Source organism: Anser anser, assembly GCF_964211835.1.
Source record: "Anser anser genome assembly, chromosome: 3".
In the NCBI taxonomy this organism is placed as follows: domain Eukaryota; kingdom Metazoa; phylum Chordata; class Aves; order Anseriformes; family Anatidae; genus Anser; species Anser anser.
The window spans coordinates 78,376,636-78,402,701 of record NC_139722.1 but is presented as its reverse complement, the minus strand read 5'-3'; the positions used below and the strand labels follow the sequence as shown (position 1 = coordinate 78,402,701).

At 43.1% G+C, this 26,066-nt stretch overlaps 1 protein-coding gene across 1 annotated transcript; it reads right to left on the bottom strand.

The window, feature by feature from the left end:
• Positions 1–1,998: 1,998 nt before the first annotated feature.
• On the bottom strand, positions 1,999–25,849 carry LOC310897417 (uncharacterized protein C1orf198 homolog). Its single transcript, XM_083831064.1, has 4 exons — positions 25,366–25,849; positions 17,094–17,144; positions 6,423–6,974; positions 1,999–4,467 (listed from the first exon to the last, which is right to left on the bottom strand). Exons 1-4 carry the CDS (start codon positions 25,711–25,713, stop codon positions 4,411–4,413), a joined length of 1,008 nt encoding a protein of 335 aa, XP_083687190.1. The 5' UTR covers positions 25,714–25,849; the 3' UTR covers positions 1,999–4,410.
• Between the last annotated feature and the right edge of the window lie 217 nt (positions 25,850–26,066).

Genomic DNA, 26,066 nt, shown 5'->3' with positions numbered 1-26,066 from the left:
GAAGAGGAGTCTGAGGGGAGACCTCATCGCAGCCTACAACTTCCTCGCAAGGGGGAGTGGAGGGGCAGGCGCTGACCTATTCTTCACAATCACCAGTGACAGGACCCGCGGGAACGGTGTGAAGCTGAGGCAGGGGAGGTTTAGGCTGGACATCAGGAAGAGGTTCTTCACCGAGAGGGTGGTCGCACACTGGAACAGGCTCCCCAGGGACATAGTCACTGCACCAAACCTGTTGGGAGTTTAAGAAGCCTTTGGACTGTGCACTTAGTCATATGGTCTAAAATTTTGGGTAGACCTGAGCGGTGCCAGGGGTTGGACTTGATGATCCTTATGGGTCCCTTCCAACTTGGGATATTCTATGATTCTATGATCCCTTGGATGCTGTTCAGTGCTGCCAGGGAACTGCAGGATCCAGGCTGCAAACAGATCTCGTAATCATCTCTCACCTCACTCTGACTCCAGAGGGTGCTGCCAAGGCTCCCCTGGTGGTGGGAGGTCAGATGAAGTTCCAGATCCTCTCTATGAACTACATGGTTATATTAAGTACTGAGATGTAAAGCCTACTTGTGAAAACAGGACGATAACAGATTTTCATTGTAAATGTAGAAAGAGTCCTGTTGCAAAAAATCGGGCATGCCAGGCTTACCTGCTCTGTAGAGGCTTTCACTGGCACTAATTCATAAATGTAGGACAGCAAATTCTGGGCTTGTCTCAGATATGCAGTCATAATCCTCTCACTTCTGCTGGGTTTGTACCTCACAGTAACAAGCACATACTGCTACAAGTAGGTCATGAGCAAACTTGGGCAGCGAAGTCCAGGGACCTGTCTGTGAACAACGCCTGCAGAGCTGGGTTTTGCATCTCCCGCGTGTGACTTGCAAGCCCTCTGGGGATGCTGCTGCTGAGCAGTGAACAGGACTCTGCTGCTGGGTGCCGCTTCAGCACCCACAGCGGTGACCTGGAAGCCAGCTCTGCACTGCTTGAAGCAAGCGTGCCATTGGGGTCCTCACCGACCCTCAGCAACTACGGCAGGTCACCAGTAACTAACCTGATCTGCAACCTACTGGTCTCAGGCAGACTGCCACAGCATTTCCTACACTGTCTTTATTCAGTTATGAGACCTGCTGACTCCAATTGCCCAGACAACCCCCAGAGGCTGTGGATTTGCCCTTATTAGAATGGATTTTTAAAAGTTAAGATGGAGCTCAAACAAGGCTGAGGCGAGCTATGTGTAAGCCAGATCCTAAATGCAGTTGGAACACCACCCCTTAATTGGCTGTCCAGTGTCTCCAAACCAAATTCTTCTTCAAATGCCTTTTTAGTTGTTGATAGAAATTTAGCTCAAATATAAAACAAATTGAGCTGCTTTTCAAAATACACTTCTGTAAAAAGTGGAGGTGGGCATGCAGAAAAAGAACCATCCTTGTAGCTAAATGTTTGAGTCTCTTACGCAGCAAGTTCTCAAAGGGTAAGACAGATGGCAGAAAGTGAGGCTACCCGGTGGCCTCTGCCAGCATCTTTTTGTGACGTGCTTTTAAAACCTGTAGGTAACCATCCACTGACAGCATAACTGTGTGAAACAGTCGATGCTATTTTTGGTCATATCCATTAAGTATAGTTTTCAGATTCCTCCTACGGTATTGCTCCAGATACTGATTTGGACTAACTGAAGATACTGGGTTTGTGTGTTAAGTTTAAAGTCCATTATAGTGAAGTTAAAATAAATTACAGTCTTCACAGAAGTCCCAAATCTCCTGTCCCCAGCTGTCACATAAAATGATAAAGCAAAATATTTCCCCAAACAATCTCACTTAGAAGTTTGAAAACCAGCTGCAGTGTAGAGATTTTTTTTTTTCTGATATGAAAAACTCAGTTTCTAAATTCTAGACCAGATTGCTCTTGGCTGCCTCTTAGGGAAATTCAAGCTGTACCAAACAACTCCAATGGCACTGAGGAGAGCAGGGTGTAAGCGACAAAACACAAAGCAGTACAAAAGCCTTGAATGTTCTATTTAAAGTGACTTTATTAAAACATTGTTAATATAAAATGTGACCAAGTACAATTTTCTTTTTTGTAAGAATGTTTAATAAAAACATACGAAAGAAAGAAGGAGCATCAACTCTTGTCAAAGCACAGGAAAAACCTACCAGGATAAGTAAAAAGTTCTGCAGCATGTTCTACCAGCTGGTCCCAATGTGTATTAGGGTAGAGTTAGCCAATGGAAGAGACAGACAGCCCAGGTTCTTCTTTAAGAAGCTTCAATGTAGTTGGCAGAGATTTAATGTAACGCTCCTCAACAGTAGGAGGCTTTGCTTTAAGATCTGCCCCTATCAAAGTAAGATTAGAATGCACATCTTTACATTGGATTTAAAACTTTTCAACAGCTGAATGCATAGAAAATTAGATTCAATGGTAAATGTAATATCCAGGGTTAGCATTTGTCAGCTTCGAAAAGAAGGTGCAAGTCAATAATAATTAAACACCTAAGGAGGTTTTGCTGAAGTTGTTCTAAGCTGCATTAATGCTGGATGCTTGTAAGAAATCCTAAAAAAAGGGCAGCTAAGAAAAAGCCAGCTGTAAAGCCTAGGCCAACAGAAACAATGAAAGTATTTTGTGAACTGCTGAATGCAGAGACAATATCCCGAATTACAGGAATTTGTACATCTCAGGAAGGATGTAAAGAAGCTTTCAGAATTCTATAAATAAGTCTGTGCAATGGCTTATACTCTGGCAATCTGCACCCTCAGCTACGAAACCTTTTAAGAAAACACTTACTAGAAAAACTGGAGGTTTGGGGCTTCTATTTTTTAGGGGGTAGGAGGGCAGCACACAGCATCTTCCTTGATCACCAAGTTAAGTTTTAATGCTCTATCAGCACACAATGCTTGTTCGGAGTAGGCGGTACAGCAATTAGAGGCGAGGACTCTTCCAGTACATTTCCAACCCTTCTTGTAACAACCTCACAGCAGGCAGAAGAGAACCCTGCAGCAGCCGGTTCTGCACATGGAGCTGCCACGGGCATCCAACCAAATGCCAAACGCTAACCCACGAGAAGCCTAGCACTATTACGGTCTAGTAGATGGTGACCTTCTTATGGCTTTGGCGGGGACCCGCGAGAGCCGTTAGAGCCCCGTGTTTTGCCTTCTACCCCAAACAAATGCTACGGGACTATTGCTGAGGTAAAGGGAAGGTCAGACCTTTGGCATCGGAGCAGACCACCCGTTGGTTGTGCGTAGGGGAAGTTAAGGCTTCAAGGTGAGGTAAACACAGTGAGAGTCAGTGTGTAAATCATGCTGCATTTCAGAGACAACAGACTCACGTGACAGCTAACCTTGTTCTCTACATTTAAAACACCACACAAAGATCATTCGAAAGCGCAACTGCTGAGGGCCACCTTGAGATGCCTCTTTGCACCTCAGGAACAAATGTAACACAGATGTCGAATGCTACCCACCAGGAGGAAAAAGCACCAAAGTTGATAAGTCCTTGAGACGATAAGCTGCTTAAAAAAACAAAGAAGCCTCATACAGCTATGACCTCCCACAAACATAGTGGTTTCCTGACACAAAGGTAATCCACACTCCAGCAGTTACCAATGCTGTACATCCAGCACTACTGGTAAGAGTTACGCTCTAGCAAGGAGGCAGTGAAATCATTAGGCTTGTGTTCCCTGAAGACAGTTTCTCCCAATCATAAGGTGTTGTCTTGTTTCCCTTCCACCCCCAAGTCTTTAATCCAAAGACCAGAAACACCCGTCATTTTCCCAGGTAATTTTTCTAACACTCTTCTGGTTAATTTAGCAGATTTGTAGGGTACAGACACAGTGCTTCTTTGGATCCATCATTTTGGCAATGCCTTTGCCCTCTTCAAAAGAAAAGTATTTTCAGAAAAGTGGTATAAAAGTTACTTTCAAACTAAATGAGATAAAGAAATCAATACAATTCTTCTGTATGCGTATTTTTCACACTGTTTTTGCTAGTTATCTGAACTATGGAGTTCTTTGCTTATTTGGAACCATTGCATATGCTATGCTATGCTATTACTTACAGGCCATGCTAGCAAAGTTTCAATTGAAAATAGCAACCTGTTTCTGTAGGTTCCACTTCTTGGATGTGGAGACTCTCATTTATTTCTCTTTAACGTGTATTTGGTAACTTCTCCCACCTTCTCAATACAGTGGCTACTAAAAAAATTTGACAGATTTTAAAAAATAAATCAAAATGAAACCACACATCTATCACTGTTTAAAAAAAAAAATGCATCTGGTATTACAAAAGTTTATACAAAGGCAACATTTAAGAGTTTGAAAGTTACTTCTAGAAAAAGACACAAATACTAGTAAATTAACACACAAGGAGAAAGATATTCCACTCCTTCCCAAAATTGGTTTGAACTATTTTGATGCATCTTTTACCAGTTGTCTAGAAAATCAAAGCCAGTCTTCAAGATAACATTGCTTGTACTAGTCTGCAAGAGAAAAAAAAATGAAATAAGATGTGGTTGTTAATTATGGTATTACAAACTCAGTACCTGACTGCTTATCTGCAAAAGAAAGCTTAAAATGTTGTCTGCCACTATTTCAAGTCCTTCACCTTGCTCTAGCATGCCTAAGAACCCATGCCAGAAAATGCTAGACATGAAGATACACTCACGATGGCCAAAGAGGCAACTCCAGATAAGAAAAAAATCCTTGTTGTGGTCTGCAGGCAAAATGTTATTTTCTCCCCATGGAAAAACTCATAAACATCAATTTTCAGACTAGAGTGGGAATTGCAGAGAATGAAAAAAAAAAAACCACCACAGAATGTAGGCATTACTAATTCAAATGGATTGTCTGTTACAGTGACAGACAGCTGCTTCCAGAAAACTACATGTTTTAAACCCTGTTGACAAGTTATTTTACCAAGAACGTGCTTGCTCCTGCAGCACTGCACTGCCAGCCATGACATTTAGGGCGATTCCACCTTTCAGGAAGACTGCGCAAGGGACACGTCTGAGGCTCTAGAGCCTCTTCCTAGACTATGACCTATCTTCATTTCCTCTTTCTGGAATCTCTTCCCTGTTTGGGGGAAAGAATCCAGAAAGGAAATGAAAATTCTTTCACGGATCCTTCTCTGCTACTCTGCTCACATTTTGACATGGGAGGATTGTTTCTGCACGGAGAGGAAAAACTGGCTTTTCAAACTATTCCAGTTGGCTAGAAAACATTCACAGAGGAATTAATGCTGTACAAATCATTAATTTGTAGGAAATCATGACAGAATCTTTATCTAAAATTAAAGAACTACTGCAGTCACAATTTGTGGCAAAACAGCTTCAGAAGTGTAATGCCTTAGCTCCAGGAAAAAAAATAATGACTAAACATAGGGCTCCAAGTGCTGAAGTGGCTTAAGTAATGTTCTCTCCTAAGTGCTGCCACTCACTCTGCTTTCAAGTATTTACCTCAGCCTGCATCTTTCTGACCTTACATCATCTTGTTCGGAATTTAAACAATCACCAGTGCGAAGATATGGTAAGAGAAAGCTACGTGACATACTTGAGGTGTACAGTAATATGTCAGGCGTATGCCTGAGTGCAGTGCTACAGATCCCAAACAGGAACGCATGGCTTTGTTTCAAGAACGACTCTCCTTCTCTGCTTCAGTTTTTAGGCTTCACATCTCTTTCTTTTCTTTCCCTCACCATGTCATATCCTGTTGTTCCCTTTCTTTTCTCACAGGTCAGCATCTGCTTTTTAAATAGCTCCAACAGTCTATTGAGCTGCTTAAGGATATTTTTTGTTGTTGAGCTATTTGTTTTTCTTCAAGAAAAAGAAAAACACATTCAGAAGGCTAATTTTGGGAGCTCATTCCATTTCCATTTTGGACTTTAAGAGAAAATACTTTTGAAAGCTGCCCAGCTGCCTGGGACAAAACACTGGGAAGTGGCTGTCGGGCTACTGCTTAAAACAGCTGAGAAACAAGCTCACCATTCACTGTTACGCTGCGTGTAGCAAGAAAGTAGCCTAGATTCTAGTTTATCTACTATTCAAGTTGAGCTTTTTCCAATAAGTGTTCTGCTGTTTCAAGAAAAAATAGTTTTTTATTTTTTTTTATTTGATATAGTAAGTTCTTTACCCTAAACTGTTAGGTAGCTTGCTGTCAGTCAGCCAACGGATGCCATGTCAGTGTTTCTGTTATTATATCCAAATGATGCCCTCATCCTATGAATTTTACTCCATTAAAAAACACTTGATTGAAACAAACAATAGCAGTTAACATGTTGGTTATATAGACTTCCCTAAAGTTGCAGGATAAAAAGCCATCAAGCTTAGTTATGGCTTAATGCTTTATGGAATTCCTGATCTTCCAGAATGACCTTATTGCATTTTGATGTGTTATATTTGTTTTTCAATTTAAGGATCGTGGATACAGCAGTCCTTACCTGTCCAGGCATTTGTGGATCTGAAAGTATAGTACCATCGTTATCTTCCTTGTTTGTCCTAGAAGATGCCAGGTACTGCGGTGGGTCAGGAAGAAAGAAATCATCTAGAGAACTAGCAGGGAGTTGAGAGGGTCGAGGTTTCTCCCATTCGAGAGATACAGAAGGTAGACTGGGGGTCACGGACTTCTCTGGTTTAGTTACGCTGGGCTTCTCGGCTTTCGCCATCTCCTTTGGAGCAGACTCCTGTCTGCAAAAAGAGGGAAGGGGTTTCTCTCCTTTCTCCATCGACTTGATCTGGCTGGGCGTCAGGGACTGGAACTCAGACTTGTCTCCTTCAAACTTTGAGCGCTCTGCATTTATCTTCCAGAAAGAAGACTCCTCATCCTTTCTGGGTGCTATCAACCCATCAGAGCCAGGGGTCTTAGCAGCCTGAGAAGGTTTAGGGACTTGGACACCAGGTGCTGCTTTAAGTGGCTGCCTCTGTTCGTTTTGCAGCTGGGCACCACCTTGTTCTTGTATGGACAGAGATGCAACGCTGAACTCCATCTGACTCTGTTCAAGGTTAAAGGAAAGAAAAAAGAGTATTTCAAAGCCCTTCATAACGACAGTTTTGAACTTCTGATCTTGATGCATACAGATAACACCTCTACCAACAGCCAGGCAACTCCCGCACAGCAAAGCTAACTCATTTTCTCCATAAATGTCTATCTTTCTAGCTACGTTATAATAACTAACAAAAGACTGAAATGCAAGCAAATGTAGGAGTCCTGGACCTGCTGTAGAGGAGTCAGGCAGAGAGAAAACAATCATATTTGCGTTACTCAGTGCCACCCAAGATAGAAGTGCATAGCTTGCATGGCTCTAAAACATTAGAATAGATGTGGATGCATCTTGAAAGCTACAGATGTTTTACATGAGAAGATTAAGCGAAAACACATGTGCTTTACAGAGCAGTTGAAAAGGCCGTCTTCCAGTAAGGTCTTCAATACGGTTGGCAACATGTTACAACTCCATCTACTTCCAAGATAAAGCATTAGATGCAACGGGTATGTGTAACAAGCAGCTTTCACAATTCTAATGCCTGAAGTACATCTCTGAAGTAAGAGAAACACCTCCAGCAGGTCCAGTTCAACACTTACTCCAGAGCTGTTTCGCTTTAACTCGCAATGAGGATGGCTGTACTCATTTCTGAGAAGTTATACAGGGTCAGGGAAGCAAGTGACCATAGTTAAGGCATGAAACAGAGCTTGCAAGAGCCACCTAAAAGTCCGCAGTACCACAAAACGTTCATTTTGCTTACTGCCACATCAGTACTCTTGATCGTCATTTGGACACTTTAGGCTAATAAAAGTTAAGCCTTATTTCACCCTGAGGAACACGCAAGTGTTCCTGTATGTAGGAATAGTGCACCACAGCAAGCACCAGAAAAGAACAATGTCATGCCTAGTATCTTGTTTGGAAAAAGGAACAAACAATGCAAAAAAAATTGCATTTACAGTTAGAGCTACACTGTTGTCATTATGGGCTTGACTAGTCTTCAAAAAGCCTAGAGGACATTTCAAATACTAGATTTTGCTGTTAGCTATTGATAATTTCAAAGTTCATTACAAATCTGTAAAGTTTTCCCAATTCTCTCTCTTTCCCGGCCTTTCCTGAATAAAATTGCAATAGCATCTGCAGACCTAAATTTAAAACAAGTCCAAACTGGTTATCATTTTTACTAGAAGTGTTTGAGACCTCTGTTATTGTACATGTTAAGTTCAGATGGACTCTAGATCTAGGGCTTGCACACCTAGTATTTAGTATTCAGAAACTTCTCATCAAAGAGCAAATGTTAACCCTGCAACTGATTATTTATAAACCAAATTTGTTTTGAACTGTCAGCAGCTAGCTACGCATACATGAATCATAGAATCATAGAATCATAGAATATCCTGAGTTGGAAGGGACCCTTAAGGATCATCATGTCCAACTCTTGACACCGCACAGGTCTACCCAAAAGTTCAGACCATGAATCATGACTTCACTTCTGAAGTTTCTAAAGAATTAGATACCTTGGGTATTTTTCCAAGGTTATAGGCAAGGAAGCACCAGGTTGCATGCTTCCATTAGGAACATACTGTGTCATCAAATGAGGCAGAACATAAACACGCTGTGAGCAATTACAGCTCGACTGGAATCAGGTGAGTGCAAGAATACGTGAGAGTCCTTACCAAAGAGCTCAACTCCCTGCTCCACCCTCAGAAAACAGAGAGGGAAACCACAATGCTTTGTTTTCTAGTTTTCTTTTCAAACCCAAAGTCATGCCTTAAAGTTAAGAACAGGGGATAAATCTGTGTTAAACCATCCATGAGTGCAATGATGCTGAAGATTATTCGCAGTGACTGCCATTCCCTATATTAAATTATAGGGATTCATTTCCCTGAGGTCACTTGGCAATACTATTGAATTGAGATTTACCACCCTGAAATTAAGATGCATTAAGACTCACAGCTGATAAAATCCAAGCTCAAAACAAAACAAAACAAACGAAAACCCACAACACAATATAAAGCGGACCTGCGTTTACCCAATAACAAAAGAAAAACGTATTTTTTTGGGTTTGTTTTTACTGCACCTTGGAAGACTTAATTCCTACATGACAACGTACTTAAAACAGTGGTACTTTCTGTCCTTCAGCAGTAGCCTTTTCCTTCTTCTGCGTAGCCTGTCCCAAGGCTTACACTAGAGATGGCACTAGCTGAGGGCCATCACAGCAGCAGTTTCAGTAAAATGGTTCCTTCCTTCCTCAGCTCAAGAGAGAGGGGGTCAGTGCCAAGAGCAGAGAGGGGCCACCCCAGCCCCACATCTACTTGATTGGTGTTGGAACCAAAATCTGGGCAAAACACTGACGGAAGGCAAGCGGGGGCCTGTTAGATCAAAAATAAGAAAAAAAGCAAAACCACCAAGATGGTTTTGCCCTTCCACAGTAGCAGGATACACAAATAACGTCAGGTCTCCTGGAAAATTCTTATGTTGCGGTGCAAAAGCCACTTCCTGTGGTCATGTTGTATTTTCTCTCGCAAGGGCCCAAATGTCAGCTGAGAGCTCTGGTTTGGAAGCAGCGGGCTGCTTCTGGTGAAGAGGAGAGCGTGGCACCACAGCAGAGCTTTGGGCAGCTTTACCCTTTCCAACCCACTCGTCGATGTGTGTCTGGGAGAAGATATGCTTTTGTCTTTTAGAAGGAAGGCCTTGCAGAAGAATGGAGTTATGCTATTTTTGTATTTTCACAGGACTGTGGATGAAGTAGTCATCCCAACCCAAAACTGATTCTGGGGAATAATGTACCAAAATAAGACCACAGCTTGAGTAGCTGAAGTGTGAGATTAAATCTAACAAAAAACAGAATCTTGGTTTAAGAAAGAAAAATATCTGCTTCTCAGTTTGGACACAGCTTTTGTAATTTTGCTCTCAATTCTTGGAAATTTTCATCTTTCAAGTGGTGAAGGAAGTTTTTGAATATTCATTAAATCGGTTTTCTGTGTAGATGTTCTGTCTAATTTAAACTAAATCTACTTTATCTACATTTGAAATAAAAAAGAGCTAACCTCGCCCTTCTTGGTCAGTCTCTAATACCATGTTCAGTGCACAGCTGCGGGTGACCATACCTTGCAGCTTCACAAGAAAGGCCCACATGATGTTTAAGATCGCATATTTGTGTCACAGCGTGCTTTGGAGATCAAATAGTTCATAGCATGACACTTCACATGGAATAATCTGATTGAAAATACTTCTCCAAGAGTTTTCTTTACCCAACCAAAGAAGGCGAACAAGAAAAAACCACACTGATATGCTCCGAAAGCACAGGGCCTCAGCAGTCTGTGCAAGCAGTCCCGTGAGGTCAGACATATCCTTCTGCTTCCCAGGAGCTTCTGTGGGTCAGTCACAAGTTTTCTATTTTCCTTGAAACATATTTATGTTTCTATTTGACTTTTAAAGTTATTAAATATGTCTGAACCCCTGAGAAATGCTGGTGATGAAAGAAAATGACTAATACATAATATCTTTCAAGTCACAAAATTGGTAATAAAACACTAAAAAAAAGGAAAAGAAACAGAGCAGCAGAAAATTTCACACAGAGATAGAGAAGACTCATCTGAGAAACACTCAATGCAGAAACCTAAACCATGAGTATGTGTATTCTAACAGGCAGCTAGACCCTAGAAACGAGAGTTTAGCTGGTGTTTTCCTCTCAGTTTCTTAAATCAGATCGTAAATTGGCAACTGATGGCTCAAGCAGCAGAGGGAAGGAGGCGACTGTTACTCCCCCCAAATTATTTCCTTTTTCTTTAAGTTTGTCAGTCAGAGGAGCATCTTGGTGCATGTTTCTTCTTGCCCCAGCCAGACTCACGGCAGCAGCTATTCCAAAGAGAGCTGTGCTGTGCGTTTGCTCTCATGAGGCTGATGGCGCTGCCGTGAGCTGAGGCTGGGCAGCTGAACATTTAGCAGCAGAACTGCACTTGTGGTGGTCTACCAACAGTCTTTCTGGGGAAACAAACCCAGAACGTTTTGATAAGATTAGATAATCAAAACAAAATTGACATTTAGGCACAATTTGAAATTCCAGAGATTGGTTTTCAATCTCTTTCATAGGCTTTGTATGATCTTGAATAAGCTGCGATTTTTGGACTTTAATTTCCCAACTAAGGAATAAAATAAAAACACTTCCTTTCCTACCATTTGTCCAAATTATATGTCTAGAAATTGTTCAGCTCCAAAAGTATCTCAGTAGTTTATAGACAGGTTACTACAGTCCCAACTGCAATTTCTATGTGTTATCACATTCAAAAAAAAAGCTATTAACAACAGTAGTATTTTCAATATTGCCTGCAAGAGCAAGTAATTCTCAATGCATGAGACAGAGAGAGAGAGAGAGAGAGCGAGAGAGCAGACACAAACACACAAAGTAGTATTTTGAGGCAGAGTAAACTTAGAAGTCTGTTGTTAGTGTTTTTGTGTTTTAAATCTTACCCCTCTGGTCCCAAACACCTGCAAGGAAAGGGTTAAAGTAAAGGATGCTTAGGTCTTGGATCATCTCTCTGTCCAATAGATTAAGGAGAAGCAATATTCAAAACTGTAGTTTTTAGGAATCTGTGTATCCATCTTTCCTTCTAAAGACCATGGAAAGGCATCTATCAATTTTATTTATTGGATTAAAAACATTGAGACCTAACTTCAGTATCCCTCAGGAGGGAGGGATGACCCACCAGATCATAAAACCATCTGTATATGCTCCTGGGAAACAATGTAGTCTGAAAGGGACGAACCACACACTTCAGGAACCTAATGATTTAATAACACTGTATAGAATCACGTCTCATTCCTAAGTCTATATTATAAACAAGATGACCACAAAGAACCCAGGAGCTTTTATTTTTGTTTTTAAGCAACTTATTCACTCATCAGGAATGTGTAGTATTTTACTAAACAGACACGCAAACAAAGCCGAAACAAATAGTTTTGCTTGGCAGCCTGAAAAATCTCAATCGTTGAGACAAAGACTGCAGAAATGCTGTCAAAAGCAACTTGTTTTAAGCACAGCCTGATATATGCAGAGGTAAGAAAGCAAAGATAAAAAGATGACTTTAGAAGATGACTTTGGTTTGCTGAATGGACAAAACCAGAATAAACATGGACACAAAGCAGTTGCAGTTTTTGCTTTGTTTCCTGTGCACACAGTGGGTGTTTTCAGGAGCTTTTCAGAAAGAAATCCTTAGGTCAGCAGAGACTAATGGCAAGGGCAAAAATAGAGCAAAAACAATCTAAGTAATTTTAGTCCATACCAAGAGATAATGTGGAAGACGCGCAGCACTTAGCTTCAGGGGAAATTTCATGATCTGGACACAAGTTTGTTGCTCTTACTGGTGAGCCTGAGCAAACTCAAGAGTATCAGTACCTGGTATGTGCACGGTTTTACACTCAAAAACAGCTGTCCAAAGGTTGATGCAGGTGACTGAATCCTTAGCCAAGAACAACTGGCCATGCAGATTAAAATAAACTTTGAACACAGCTACTATTATCACAGTTTATTTTTTTCTTTTGCTCAAGAATTGAAACTCAACAGTAGTCTTGCAGCGCTGTGTTGTTTTTTTTTTAAATATCTGTAGTCCAGATAAAAAAGGGGAAGCAAAAACCCCAAATCTCAGGCATCACTTTTCATACCTTCCAAGAAAGTATTGCCGTTTATGCCAACTCGATAAAAATAACTGCACCAAATTATAGGTTGAAAAATGAATCTAACATCAGGCTACTAAATAAGGAGGGAAAAAATATTTTCTGCTACTTTCTTCCTATTTAAATAAATAATAAAAAATAACAGCTAGGACTTGTGTAAGTCAGGATATTGAAGACTGCCTTTTAGTTTTAGCCCTTAGATATAGGAAACACAATTTGTATAATACCATGTATTTTATAATAAGTAGTACTTTTTTATTTTCTTTCTAAATCATTGCTGGAATTAGATCACTTCCATTGAGACATAAAAAGGTGAATTCAGACACTGAGACAGCAAACAGATTACTCGAGGGGATTGAAGCTTGATACATTTTCTTTCTGTCCTTTTTTTAAGTATCACACCTTGAAGGCTTTTCTTTTCAACTAACATCTGAGGGGCTGTTGTAAGTAGAAGAGAGCTGAAGGAGGAAAAGTCAGGAGTTTTTTAAACAAACAAACAAACACACACACACATAAATGAAAACAAAACAAACAAACAAAAACCCCACAACTACAGCAAGGACTCTCTAAAGCTACCTCTACATCTACTCTAGCTGTAGCAAGACCAACAATTTTTTTCGATGAGAGTGTGTCTGTTTTAAATATCTGGAATGAAACCTATTTTAGTTAACAGCATGAATTAGAAATAGATTCCAACTTATTCCCATGCTGCTCTCTGTATTCAATGTGTTAGCTGAGGCAGCAGACTGAAATTATATTTTCTGCCCACTACTAAATTAACTAAAAAACAACAACAACAGCAAACAACACAGAAAGTTCTGAGTTCAGGAAAAGTTTCACAAATTTTATTTCCAAAACCAGGCACGATTCTTGTTTTCCATTTGTATCTTGAGGTCCGTGCCGAGTTTCACTGAATTTTTACATCAAACAGACCAAGAAACCTCAAAGCCTAAACTCAGCCAGAATGTCAGCTTTCATCTCACTTAAACCTGAAGCCATAAATAGAATGACCTAAATTCACAAACCTGGCTTTAAAAAAACATTCACAAACCTGGCTTCAGTTAAAAAAATGTAACCCACATTTCATGATGTGTTATATTCATGAGGGCTCCACCCATGAACCAAATCACTCTGTCCAACTCTGTCCCTAGCTTTAAAATGTCACTTTATTTGCAGTGCCATGAGAACATGTTGCTTTTTAAGTGATTTTCCTTTTGAGAAGTGCTACAGTTTTCCATGAAAAATATGAAATCCTTCAAATGCTGCCTAACAGCTAGCTCAAAAATTTATTGTTTCTATTTTTTAACCTGCAAACAAAGCAAAGAGGTAAGACAAGAACTTATTTGAACAAATGACTTCAAACAGCTTAAAATCCTAGAGACACTCATACGCATATTTGACATGAACAACTTAACCCTTACCTCACATTTGTGTTTAAAATGAGAGCACAGAAAATTTACTTTTGACAGAAGAGAGGTTATCGAGTCCTCCAACTGCATTCTGTCCAAAATCAAAGCAATTTAGTACACTGTTCTCATGGTAAGTGGAACAGCCACGAAATTAGGGAATTCGCAGCAGTAGCTACTGTAAGAAAAATGTGTCCATGCCTAATCAGCTGGAAGCAGCATTGTCATCACTGCAACAGCTGAGAGCAGCTCCAAAATGCAGAAAACATACCTTCCCCTCTTCCCTACTGTTCTCACTACCCTCTCAGCTGTCCTAAAATAGTTGTCCTACAGGCAACTACTGATTTCGCTACTTTATATTTTTCGTACAGTCTCAGCGTTAAAAATAAAAATCAAGCCTATCGGCTTTACTGATTTAAATCTCTATTTTCTCCTTCTCTGCAAAAGTAGACATTAAATGTCACATTCCCTTCCGTAGGTAACCCAAAGCACATTCGTACAAAGCTGCAAGAGAATGAAGGCATTCCATCATCACAGGCAATAATGTGGACAAAACAAAACAAAACAACTCTTCATGAGCAGGAGATCAGGGAAAACAATATTATAGAGAGAACAGCCCGTGCTGAGGTAGAGCTAATGAAATGGGAAGAGCCTGATAGCCTAATAACAGTGGGAGATCTGGCTCACAAGACTCTGAACACGCATCACAACATAGCAACCTTATTCAGGCTCACTCAGGCTTTTTTGCTGTTTCCCCATGCTGGACTGACGGCAAGAATATTTTCTACTCAGGCACTACCCCATGGAGAAATTGCGTTTCAGTATTCTCCTGCTGAAGTACTGGTTAGGGAAGAGATCAAAGAGTAAGCATGAAGCAAGACACCAGCCTTTAGAAGCAGGAGACGCAGCAGCTGAAGGGTTGGGCTGAAAGACTGCCACAGCATGACAAGGCACTGGGAAGAAAACAAAAGGAGGAACCCACACAAAGCAACCAACCCACACACCACGAGGCAGGACAAAATGGATTCTCTGGAGCTTTACTCAAGGAAAAGGTTGTTCAGCTTCTCACCCTGCAGCTGAAGCACAGCTTTTATCTCCGGTCAGCAAGGAGGGAAGGGGAAAGCCAGAAGCACATCTCGATTAGCTGAGACAAATAATTATTCCTAAAGCAACCTCCCCCCACCTCATTTTTCTTCAGCAGTCACACGAGGGTTTGCATGTCATTCTGCGATCCTCCGTTCATTACAGAAAGGCAAGAAACTGGAGCATCATCCTTTACTCTGAGACACCAGGAGGACAGTAGAAATAGTCTTAAGCAGCAAGGGAAAAGCCACAGGTTGGGCTCAAAAAAGCTTCACTAAACATACAAGCATTGAAAAGACAACTGCCAGCTAAGGAGAAAACCCATCTGACCACAGGTACAGCTCACCATGGATCACTGGGCAGCGTGTTACAGGCAGCACCATCTCCAGTGCAAGTATTCAGATGTTATCAAATCGTATCAAGACACAGCCTGGAAATATGATTACACCTGCCACGTTTCCAAGACTGAGTTTTGGGGTTTGCATCAAAAAGTACAGGAGAGACACCGTAACTGTCTCCAGCATATGATTTATTTCTCCATATTGTCAATGAGTTCCACGCTCTTCTCGCTATTCTTGACTGATTCACCCAAGCTCACACACATTACAAGCCCTCTAGTATTCTCCTAAAAGCCTGTGGCTGCTTCTTCTAAGAGTCTTGAAAAGACAGGAGGGCTTGACTGAGCTAGCTGGCTCCCACCGCCAGAAACCCTCCTGATGCAGCTTATAACACAGTTTTAAGGCCCCTAAAGACTGGCGATGGTTTCTCTTGAACTGTAGCAGTGTCGGCTGCAGGGATCCAGGAGCCGCAGCAAGTTACAGGGTAATCCACATCTGCAGAGCGCAGATGGGGTGCTAGCCAGAGGCAGTGACCTTGAGCAGGAAGGCTGACAACAACTTTAGGGCTGGGTCAACTGGATTAATTTAGCGTTCACTGGCATTTCCAGGTAATTACCCTGCATTAGCCTAAGATTATATAGGTAAGCTCATACATGATAACTACATATTTCAAGGGCAAAAAAAGGAAAGTGGGAGAAAAGCAGCTTTCTCTGGCAGATAAATCCAGAAAACAAAAAGTCTGAAATGTGTGATTAAATTAACATGGCCACCACACCCAGCTGAGAAAGGCAGTGAGCTGTGCTTTCCCACTAGAAACATGGTACAACTGTGTTTGTTTCCTCACACTGCAAGTTCACAAACATGGGGAAATCTGGCTCTACTTCAGCGTTATGAGAATCCCATTGTAAATAATGCTTTAACAAAATATCAGGGGCAGAGTAAAGTAAAAAAAAAATATATATATGTGTGTGTATATATTGTATATATATTTTATATATATATATATTTTTATATATTTATATATATATATAAAACCACCACAGAAAAAAACACATTATTTTTGAAGGAGCTGCCTTTTGGAAAGAACGCAATGCTTTCAGCACAGCCCCAGGTTAACAAGTTTTACTACATTCTACTACGTAACAAAAAGATGAAGCGTAAGATAGTCTACAAGAAAACAAAAAATGAACTTCTAATGAAGTTACTAGATATATGTACCTTTCTCACCTCATTCCCTAACTACTTTAATTCCTGCCTTCTAAACTGAAATGCGGTTATGCTTACACAATAACTGATGCATGTTTTCAAGATTAAATTTTCTGTCCTCACTAAACATGGAAAATTGTTTTGAAAGTTCGCTGTGAAAAAAAAAATCAAATAATTTGGAATGAATCAGTTCTACACCTGCACTTGAAGTCAGAACATTAGTATAGAAAGTACATTTTGTGTTTTTGTTACCGTAAATCAAAGTACACCAGCCCTGTTCCATTTGAGTACGGTCACTTTACACAGCTCTCATAGAATCGAGGCGACATTGGCCTATCAAGTATCGAAATGAAGACATTACAAAAGCAGAAGGACCAGCATCAAATGACAAACCAACATTAAAGATAAAAGTGCTGCATATTCACCTTCGTTTCCCAGGAGAACGGAGCCGAGTGTTCATCTTGCCAAGTTATGTCCTGAAATAAAATTCAAGAATGTAAAAATCAGAACAGCTTTACCTGCTCAGAGAATCACACAGATAACGTTATGTTGCGCTGCTGGAAGCATAATCGCCACCACAGAACTAGCTAAAAAGTGAGAGCGCTGCTTCTACATGTCACTGATTACATTTTAAGACCGACTGAAAGCAAGTTCTCTGAGGGAAGGACTACCAATTAGTATTCCAATTTAACCTCACAATTTAACCCAAGTATATGAAGATTTAACATGGTCTAAACTTCTGGAAATGATTTCTCTATAAATCGCTTTAAAATGTATTATATCTCCAATTTTCTACTGTACATTCTCCTCGGTGGCTACTAGCAACACACAGGGACAGGATTAAGGAGAGGAGCGGGGGCCTTAGGGAAATGAAGTCCCAATTCCCCCGCGCCACAGATGGAAGAGTGAGTGTGCAAGCAGGCAGCCTCGTGGCAGCAAAACAGCTGCACGTCCATCCCTCCAAGCCACAGCTGGGTCCGGCCCTGACAAGATACAGCTTTATGCACTTTAAGAACAGTCGGTTCAAAGTATTTGGTGCTGTTCAAGCAAGAGTAAAATCCCAATCTGAATCCAAGAAGTGCCATCCTGGGAAAGTACTGTGAGGTTTCATGACTACCGGAGACTCTGGTCACGTGTAATGCTGCAAGAGCGTGGTTGGGAATTCATTAAGAGCTCCGAGTGAACTCTGCTGGTTTTGATCATTACTGTATTTCAGCTTTATTACTAAGGCCGGAATGAGTAATGGAATAAAATTCAAGAAGGTGTTATTACGAAAATAATCCCAATTCGAGAAATTCAGGTAATCTCTTCACACATAGCATGCCCTCCAGAAAGACACGCAACCCACATCAAGAAAGAAGGGGTGAAACATAAATAAATAAATAAGCACACATCGTGCACATTTTTTCACAACTTGCAATAAAATGGTTGCACTTTTAGTTCTAGTCATGGCTGAGACTTATTTGTACATTGGATGCTCGTGCTGGCCAAGGTAACGAGATGCACCCTCCACACTACGTATAACGCTGCTTTGCCGCCACAGGGGAGGAACAGGAGTCAGAAGGATGGCTGGGTGGATGGATGGATGGATGTAAAAAGGCCTGGAGTAACCATGCATAAGGAAGGAGAGGACAGGACAAGGCCTGGAAAGCTCGTTTCACACTTCTAAATAGAACTTGACTGTGTTTTAAGCTAACCACTGCTCAGGAATCCCCCATCTAAACATGAAAACACGGCAATCTCCAATTCTTTCTCACTTGTGAAACACAGGGTTTCTAGCAGCAAAGTGTTTGTGGTATATGACAATAATCCCTCACTCTTTTGTGAGGATATAAAAGCAAGATTCACCTGCCTAATTCTTTACTGGCCAAGATCTTAGCATCTAGGGTGAGGATGGATGAAAATACTTTTGAAATCCAAAGAACCAGGCTGATCAGAGACCACCTGAAGGGGAAAGCCTGGGCTCTGCTGGACCAACCATTCTGACCAAGAAGGAAGTTTGACACAGGAAATTAATTGCCACAAACACAAGCGTAACACTAGGTTCTCTCATTCTAGGAAGCGGATACTCTTATTTATTACTGTTTAAGGGAAACAAAGTGAGTAAAAGTCTGTTTTTATTGTCTGTTCTATCAGTATTTGCCTTGTGCAGTGCTGCCGACCACATGGGAATGCCATAGCACTTAGGGGGGATGCCTTGCAGCAGGTGAGCTGACAAATTATTTCAAAACCATTTTAGAACTGGATCTTTCACATCTGAAACTGGCAGAGTTGTAACCCCATTTCTGAAGGATGCACGACAGGAATCACAGCCCAAGGGGGAGCACGTGTTGGAAAGAGCATTCAGTGAGCCCAGCTGCTGGATTAAGTCCAACGCACTGGAGGTAGGACTATAACCCCTGTGTCCACGTGGGGTCTGGACAAATTAGTTCTGGCCTTCAACCACAGCGCTAGAGGATACAAATGAAGTCCAACAAATTCCCACATGCTGTCACGGAGCCTCAGAGCTCCACATGTTAACAGAGTTGTCAGTGTATTTTACCTCAGGAGTTTAAAGGAAGCTTCGTCTTCTTGTCAGAAGGCTCACAGTTCATGAGGAACTGGAGAGCAGGGGATAAAAAACTTAGTATGAGACTGATCCCAATAATAAACTGGGACAGATTATAGGTCAGCCAGCTGCACACGTATGGGTGGTTTAAATGAGCTACTATTAACTGTCAGACATTTCCAGTGGAAAACAACAAAAGGAAAACTTGTGTTGGTAACGAGGAGAGCACATTAAGCCCAAACAGCCCTTGTAAAGGACTGTGATACAGGTCCATTTCCGCAACATGCAAAGCAGCCACAAACCAGTCCTAAAGCTGGCAGCAAGGCACGGCCATGTTGTCCTGGATCCCATGGCCATGTCGCCCTGGATCCAAGATGGCCAGTTCTTTCTTTTCCTGTATTTGGGACAAGTATAGACAGCGCTGGGAGGAGATGCCTCTTCACCCAACGTTCTCTGCACATCCTCAACTCAGAGAAGATGCTGGTGCTGCTGCTGACAAAACGCTGCCTGAAGAGGGACAGGAAAGCAGCATAGGGAAGAATGAGTGAACGTACGACATTGCCATACACCAGGACAGACAACTCCCTACAGAACGGAGCGAGTCAGCTTTCCACTTAGCAGAAATTGTTGTCTTCAACAACCACTGAACTTGTGGGCACAAAACTTCAATCTCCAGCTTAGGTAGACAAAACACTCCCAAAATGAGCTAACGGTATTTTGGTACTGGTTGTTTAAAGGTTCTTATCAGAGACAAGACCTAAGACTTCGCTGGGTAATTTCTAAAGATGTAAGTAGTGGACACTTGTTAGGCTGGAGGAGGTCCCTGAAAGAAAAGCACAGATTTTCTTTCTTCCACATAGGGTTCATTGTATTTCAGGCTCCACTTCCCAGCACACCTGCACTTCGCAGCCAGTAAATCTGAAGAGCTTTGCCCCTATTGAAGAGGTCTTCCACTGGATCTGGCAATCTATTTCATAACACATGGTTTGAAGCTTCAAGGAGTTGATGTCTGTGGTCACCTGAAGTGTCCTTGAAGGTAGGATTAAACAGACAGTTACCAGTTCTGTCCACTGTCACAGAAGGGAAGGAAGTCTGTGGCCTCTACCTCTTGTGCCTCAGAGGACACGCAGCGGACCAAGTGAGCAGCAGGAGAACAGCGCAGTTCTGCCGCTTCCTGTCTGATGTGCCTGATGCCTGATCACCAACTAAATCTGAGAAAGAATTTTGCATTCTGTGCAATAAACAAGTTCTCTCATGCTTGAAGAAAATGGGAGCAAAAACATACACAATTTTAATATTCACAAAAGTAAATGGAGTGAGATGTTTTCCAAAAAAAAAATATATATATATATACAGCTTTGAGGCTATCTAGCATCAGCACGGATTAGACGTGATCCATATCTGATCAGCTTTTGTTTTCAGCACACAAAGCTCTCTTCCAGAAAGAAGCCAAATAAATAAACTTTTGTTCACCAGTGTTAAAGAACCCATTTGTAAGAAAGAGGGCCTCATGCAACATATTTCATAGCTTAAAAAAAAAAGGGGGGGGGGGGGTAGAGAGAAAGAGAGGCAAAAATCTGGTCATACGCTTGACTTCAACAACCAGCTGCAGAATATATTAAAAAGATTCATATACTATGCTGGCTACGTGTAGGCACTGTGTTGCCAAACAGCATGAGAATTTCGAAATGGAAGACACTGGGAGAAAGATGCCAGGCTGTCTGACACAAGCATTGCTCAGAGCAGCTGACAATGACCATGCCATCCCAGAACTACCATGAAATGCGTTCCTGTGCTGGCAAATGCATCTCAGAAGCATTATCGGAACAGGACTTGCTGGTTCTTGTGGTTTAACTGCACTCAAAAATTGCACTGTGTTTTTTATTTAAAAAAAAAAGCACAAATCTATAACAGACATTACATTAAAGCTATTGCTATGTTCAGTACTTGCTGCTTTAAGGCATTTTTAAGTAGGAGATAAAAGGGTTGATCCTTTGGCTTGGTGTCAAACTTCTTAAGGCTAAGCAACACGAACACAGCACCCACCTTCAGGTAGGTAAGTCAAGCTCCCCTATTAAAAGATGGGATGAAACTAACAAAACTCTCTTACCTGTCTATTCTCCGTATAAACTATTTAACATTTTCTAAATCACATGGCATTTTCTTCAACAAAAAGTTTAGTTATCGTTACTCCAATTCTTTGAATTGCTCAGTACCTATGGCATTTTCTTCAACAAAAAGTTTAGTTATCATTAGTCCAATATGCCTTAAAAAAAATAATTAAAGATAAAAATAATCAGGCCTTGAATCTACGTGCACGTCACACTTGTGGATAAACAGGGGCAGTATGGAGAGATGGCAGAATTTGCCGTAAGCTAAATATCTAAACTGTCCTGCACTAAACTAAAGGGGGAGGATCCAATGGCATCAACTATCATCAAGTCAGATGCTTAACACAATTTGTGATGTATTTCAAAAATAACCCCTTTCTATTACATTTACATTAAATCCCAAATTCTACTTCCAGATTTCTCTCTGCTTAGTTAACCCTATTTTCTACCAGCTGGAGAAACACCAGCATTCGGAGCCTTGTTAGGGAAGATGAAGCTCTGCTTGAAGCTTGCAGCATCCAAAAGCCCTTGGCCAAAGGACGTAGACTGTCTGGACACAGGCAATGATGGTGAAGTGACAGTTTTCTGTTGTGCCCACATGCAGATAGCAAGTCACTTAACCTTTAGCAAACAGGACAAAAAATCTTTCATGGGGGTGTAAATGACCCTGTTAGCCTGGAAGAGACGAAAATATATGCTTGACCTAGAGCACATGATTCTAGAAAAACAGAACCCGAGAGGCAAGAGGTGCTTTTTGCTAAGAGCAGGTGTTGGAAAACAGCAAGGTCTGTGACCCCATCACGGATATGACGCTGGTGTTCTCTGGGGCCTGTTTCAACTTGCAAGTCTTACTTGACATCGCGAAGCTGACGGTGGACACGTCAGTGGCTGCTGTTTGTAGTTAGGTGCATCATCACCATGACAGTGTGGAGCACGTAGGTAGACGTCAACCATGCTGGGTGCCACCCAGGCAAACTGCGGTGGTGAAACAGTGGAGTCAGGGAGCCCGGTTCCTGTCCTTCCATTTCTTTCATCGAGCTTTTTGTAACTTTTTAAAGTACGCTCAGTTCTTTGACAGCAGGATGGCACATTAAAAAGCAGCACATGAAATTCACAGTGCACACACATCTTCAGGTATTATGTTGGGGTCTGGCAATGCTGCAGTGAGGGTGAGGTAACGAAAGGGAAGGAGCTGTGGGACTCAGGCAGTTCCAGGCATTTGCCAGCAGCGATACATGGTGCCACAGCACTCTGGCGCTACGACACAACTGGATCAACACTACAGGATGCTGTGGTCCTGCCTGCCACCGTGCATCTATTTTCTGTCACAGCCTTCCCACGCGGGCAATGTACTGAAAGATGTTTTGGAAATGTAAGAACGCTTACATTTTGAGAACTTGCAGTCCTGCACTAGAAGTTCAGGAAATCAGTTTGGTGTTAGAAAAGATCTATGGGAAGAGGTGGGAGGAGAAAGAGGGAACGAACCGTCCAGAAATATAATATATACCACTAAATATATCCTCTGTACCAGCTTATCAAAGTAGCCACGTGCATTAAAGTGGCAAGGAAATGCTGAGTTCTGGCTGGGTAAATTAGTATTTTCAGCATTCATCCTTGCTTTGCTTTCTCCCAAGTCCTCCAAAGAACACAAGAAGAAGATTAATATTTCATGCTTAAGCAAGCACAGGTAGATCTCTACAGATTTCAACAGTAGTTACCAGGGAAGATGAGCAATGCTTCTGTGGCCAAATGTGACACTGGTGGAGCGGGTGTCAACAAGGACATCGTTGGACCAGCACACTCATGCTGTAAGGGCTGGAATATTGATCAGTGGTTTTGGGGTATGCAGGCTACTCTCTGCTTCCTTACCTCAGGATACCGTACACCAAGAGACAGGGACAGGAGCCAGGACCAACCTAACTGCCCTCCGAGCAAGTGCTAGGTGACCATGGTACGTGCAGCAGCTACAACTTACAGACGGCAGCAGCACGGCTCGGTAAGCTGTCAGCTCAGAAGGCAGCACGGTAACAGAGCTCCGTAGGCAAAGCGTTTGCAAGCCTGGAAAGTTGACCTGTAACAGCAAGGCACTGGCCGCGGTGGCTCTGTAACAGTAGGACGCGGAGGAGCAATTACTGAGCCAGGGCAAATGTCCAAAAATCAGGTTGGATGCCAGAAGAGGAGCTGGGGGAGAGGAAGCTATCAGATGAGGAGCCAGGAAAAGCTCCAAGGCTCAATAGTGCTATTGGAAGAACTAAAATGGAAATGGAGGATGCCAAAACAAGTGGAATCTCTTTCTTCAGAAAAGCAATTTATATTAACTTCAGCTTGGAAGTCAAGGAGGAAGTCAGTTGAGGCAGATGCTTCCAAAATTAAACGCTTTGCATCAAGTATTTTGATGAGCCGCGATTTCTTTAGTTAATGGTTACAAAAAGGCTAAGGACAACATTATTTGCATCATAGTGATATTCTGGGGGAAGAGGAAAAAGAAAACGACTTGCCAAATTTCAGATGGACTCTCTAGTTGTACTTTTGTTGAGCAGGAAATGATTATTTCCATATGGTACAGCACAACAACCTACTACATGCTTTCTTTCCTTCTGGATCCACATAATTCAAAGCAGAAAGCACAGGAGAGCTGCCTGAGACCGGGAAAGCTGAACGCATTCAGTTTCCACAGTCATTAACCTAAGTCCTTTCACAAGCAACTTCAAGTTTAGGTTTCCTTTAAAGACTGATTGTGCAAGCCAATTTGTCCATGTCCTTCTCTACACTCTCTTTCACCAAAAGTGATGGTTTATTACCAGAAAATATCTGCCCAGACTTTCTGGTATCGCTGACTATATAAAACTAAACATGAGCATACATTGCCTGGCTCCAGATGCGATGTGTGTGCTGCACATTGTCCTACCTTCCCAGCACACAAGGCACAGGCAGCAGCCTCCTACCACAAAGCCATTTAGGAACCACGATGCCTCAAACACTTCTCACAAACCTTAGTGCACAAGATACCGGTGAGGTAGCTAAAAGAAGCACTGCTCAATTTAAATTGGATGATTACAAGTGCAGGAGCAGATTGCCTTGTTCTGGTAGCAGTCACCTAAGTTAATTAACAATAGGTCACTTTAAGAAATCAAATGAACAGAAGGGGAGATATTGGCTCTGTAATCATACCAAGATTTAAAAACAAAGCAAAACAAAACAAAGGAAATCTCATGCAAGGAGTAAGAGGGATACAGGATGTGAAGAGCACCGTTAGGTCTTCTCAGATAATTATTAGTCCTTCTCCACGGGAGCACACTCCGTACGGGGACCAGCTGTTCCAGACCAGGTACCCTCATACCTGTGCTCTCCTGGAGCATCTGCCACACTTTGCAATTAAACAGGTAGCTCTCAGGAACTTCAAAATCCATACTTTTTGTCATCTATCTTTCCACACCCTTGTTTTTCCTGGCACGTAACATGGAAAAGGCTACATTTTCTAAGGTGTCAAAAATACCAAGAGCTGGAATGTTTTCAGCGTTGTATTTTTAACCGCATCTAAAATTAGGCACAAAAAGGAAGAGATTTAACTCAGGGTAAACATTCCCTGCAGTCCCTTTCCAGCAGGGGATCACGTCCAGAGCCAGCCCAGCCTTCGCCGGCCGGACAACTTCGGGAAGGCGCTGCCACCGACCTCCTCTCTAAGCCTTTTTTTTTTTTAAATAAAATCCACTCCGGGATCGCTCCTGCTTATCTCGGACAAACTTCGGCGGGCTGCCTTTAACCAAACCCCCCCGCGTACAGCGACCACCGCACCCCGCCCTTGGGCACACGCAGCGGGCGAACAATACCGCTCCCGCCCCTCACCGGGACCCCCCGAAACCCGTCCCTCGGCCACCGAGGACACGAGGGGCGCCCGCCCTGCCCTCCTCAGCGGGGCTCGCCGCCCCGGCCCCTCACGGCCCCGCCATGGCGGAGCCCCCTCAGGCGGCCGCGCCCAGCGGGGGCGGGCGCGGGCGCGGGCACGGCGCGGGCCCCCCGGCCGCCGCCCGCGGGTACCTCGTCGCCGAAGCGCACCAGCTTCTGGCCCGTGTTGAGGCGGAGGCTGGGGTAGGAGGCGGGCGGCGGCGGCGGGCGGGCGGCGCCGCGGTGCGCGGCGTAGCGGGCCTGGACGTGCGGCTCCACCAGGCACTTGTCGATGATCTCGTCCTGCTGGCGGGGCGGCAGCCGCTCCCACTCGGGCCCGTAGCGCTCGCGGATCCGCTCCTTCTCCGCCATGATCTTGCGCGCCATGGGGCTCAGCGAGGAGAAGTAGCTGAAGCGCTTGCGCTCCCGCTCGTCCAGCGGCCGGTTGCCGTTCATCACCGCCGTGCGGGAGGCGGCGATCGCCGCCGCCATGGAGGCCATGGCCACCCCGCCGCCAGCCCCGCACAGCCCCGAGCCGGCCGCGCTCGCACGGCGGGAGCGGGAACCGCCTCCTCCCTTCTCTTCTTCTTCTTCTTCTCCTCCTCCTCCCTTCTCCTCCCTTCCCTTCCCGGCTCCGCTCCTGCAGACACCGCCTCCCCTCGCTCCCTATAAACGCCGGCCGCCGCCCCCCAGCCCGCCTCCCGCACGCCCAGCGCTGCCGGACGGCTCCCGGCGCTGCCGGTGCCCGCGGGGCTCCTGCCTCGCAGCTGGCGGCGGGACCCGGGCAGGACAGGGGCAGGAGGAGCGCTCCCGGCTCCCAGGAGAGCCCCTGCGGTGCCCACCCGCCCCGTCCC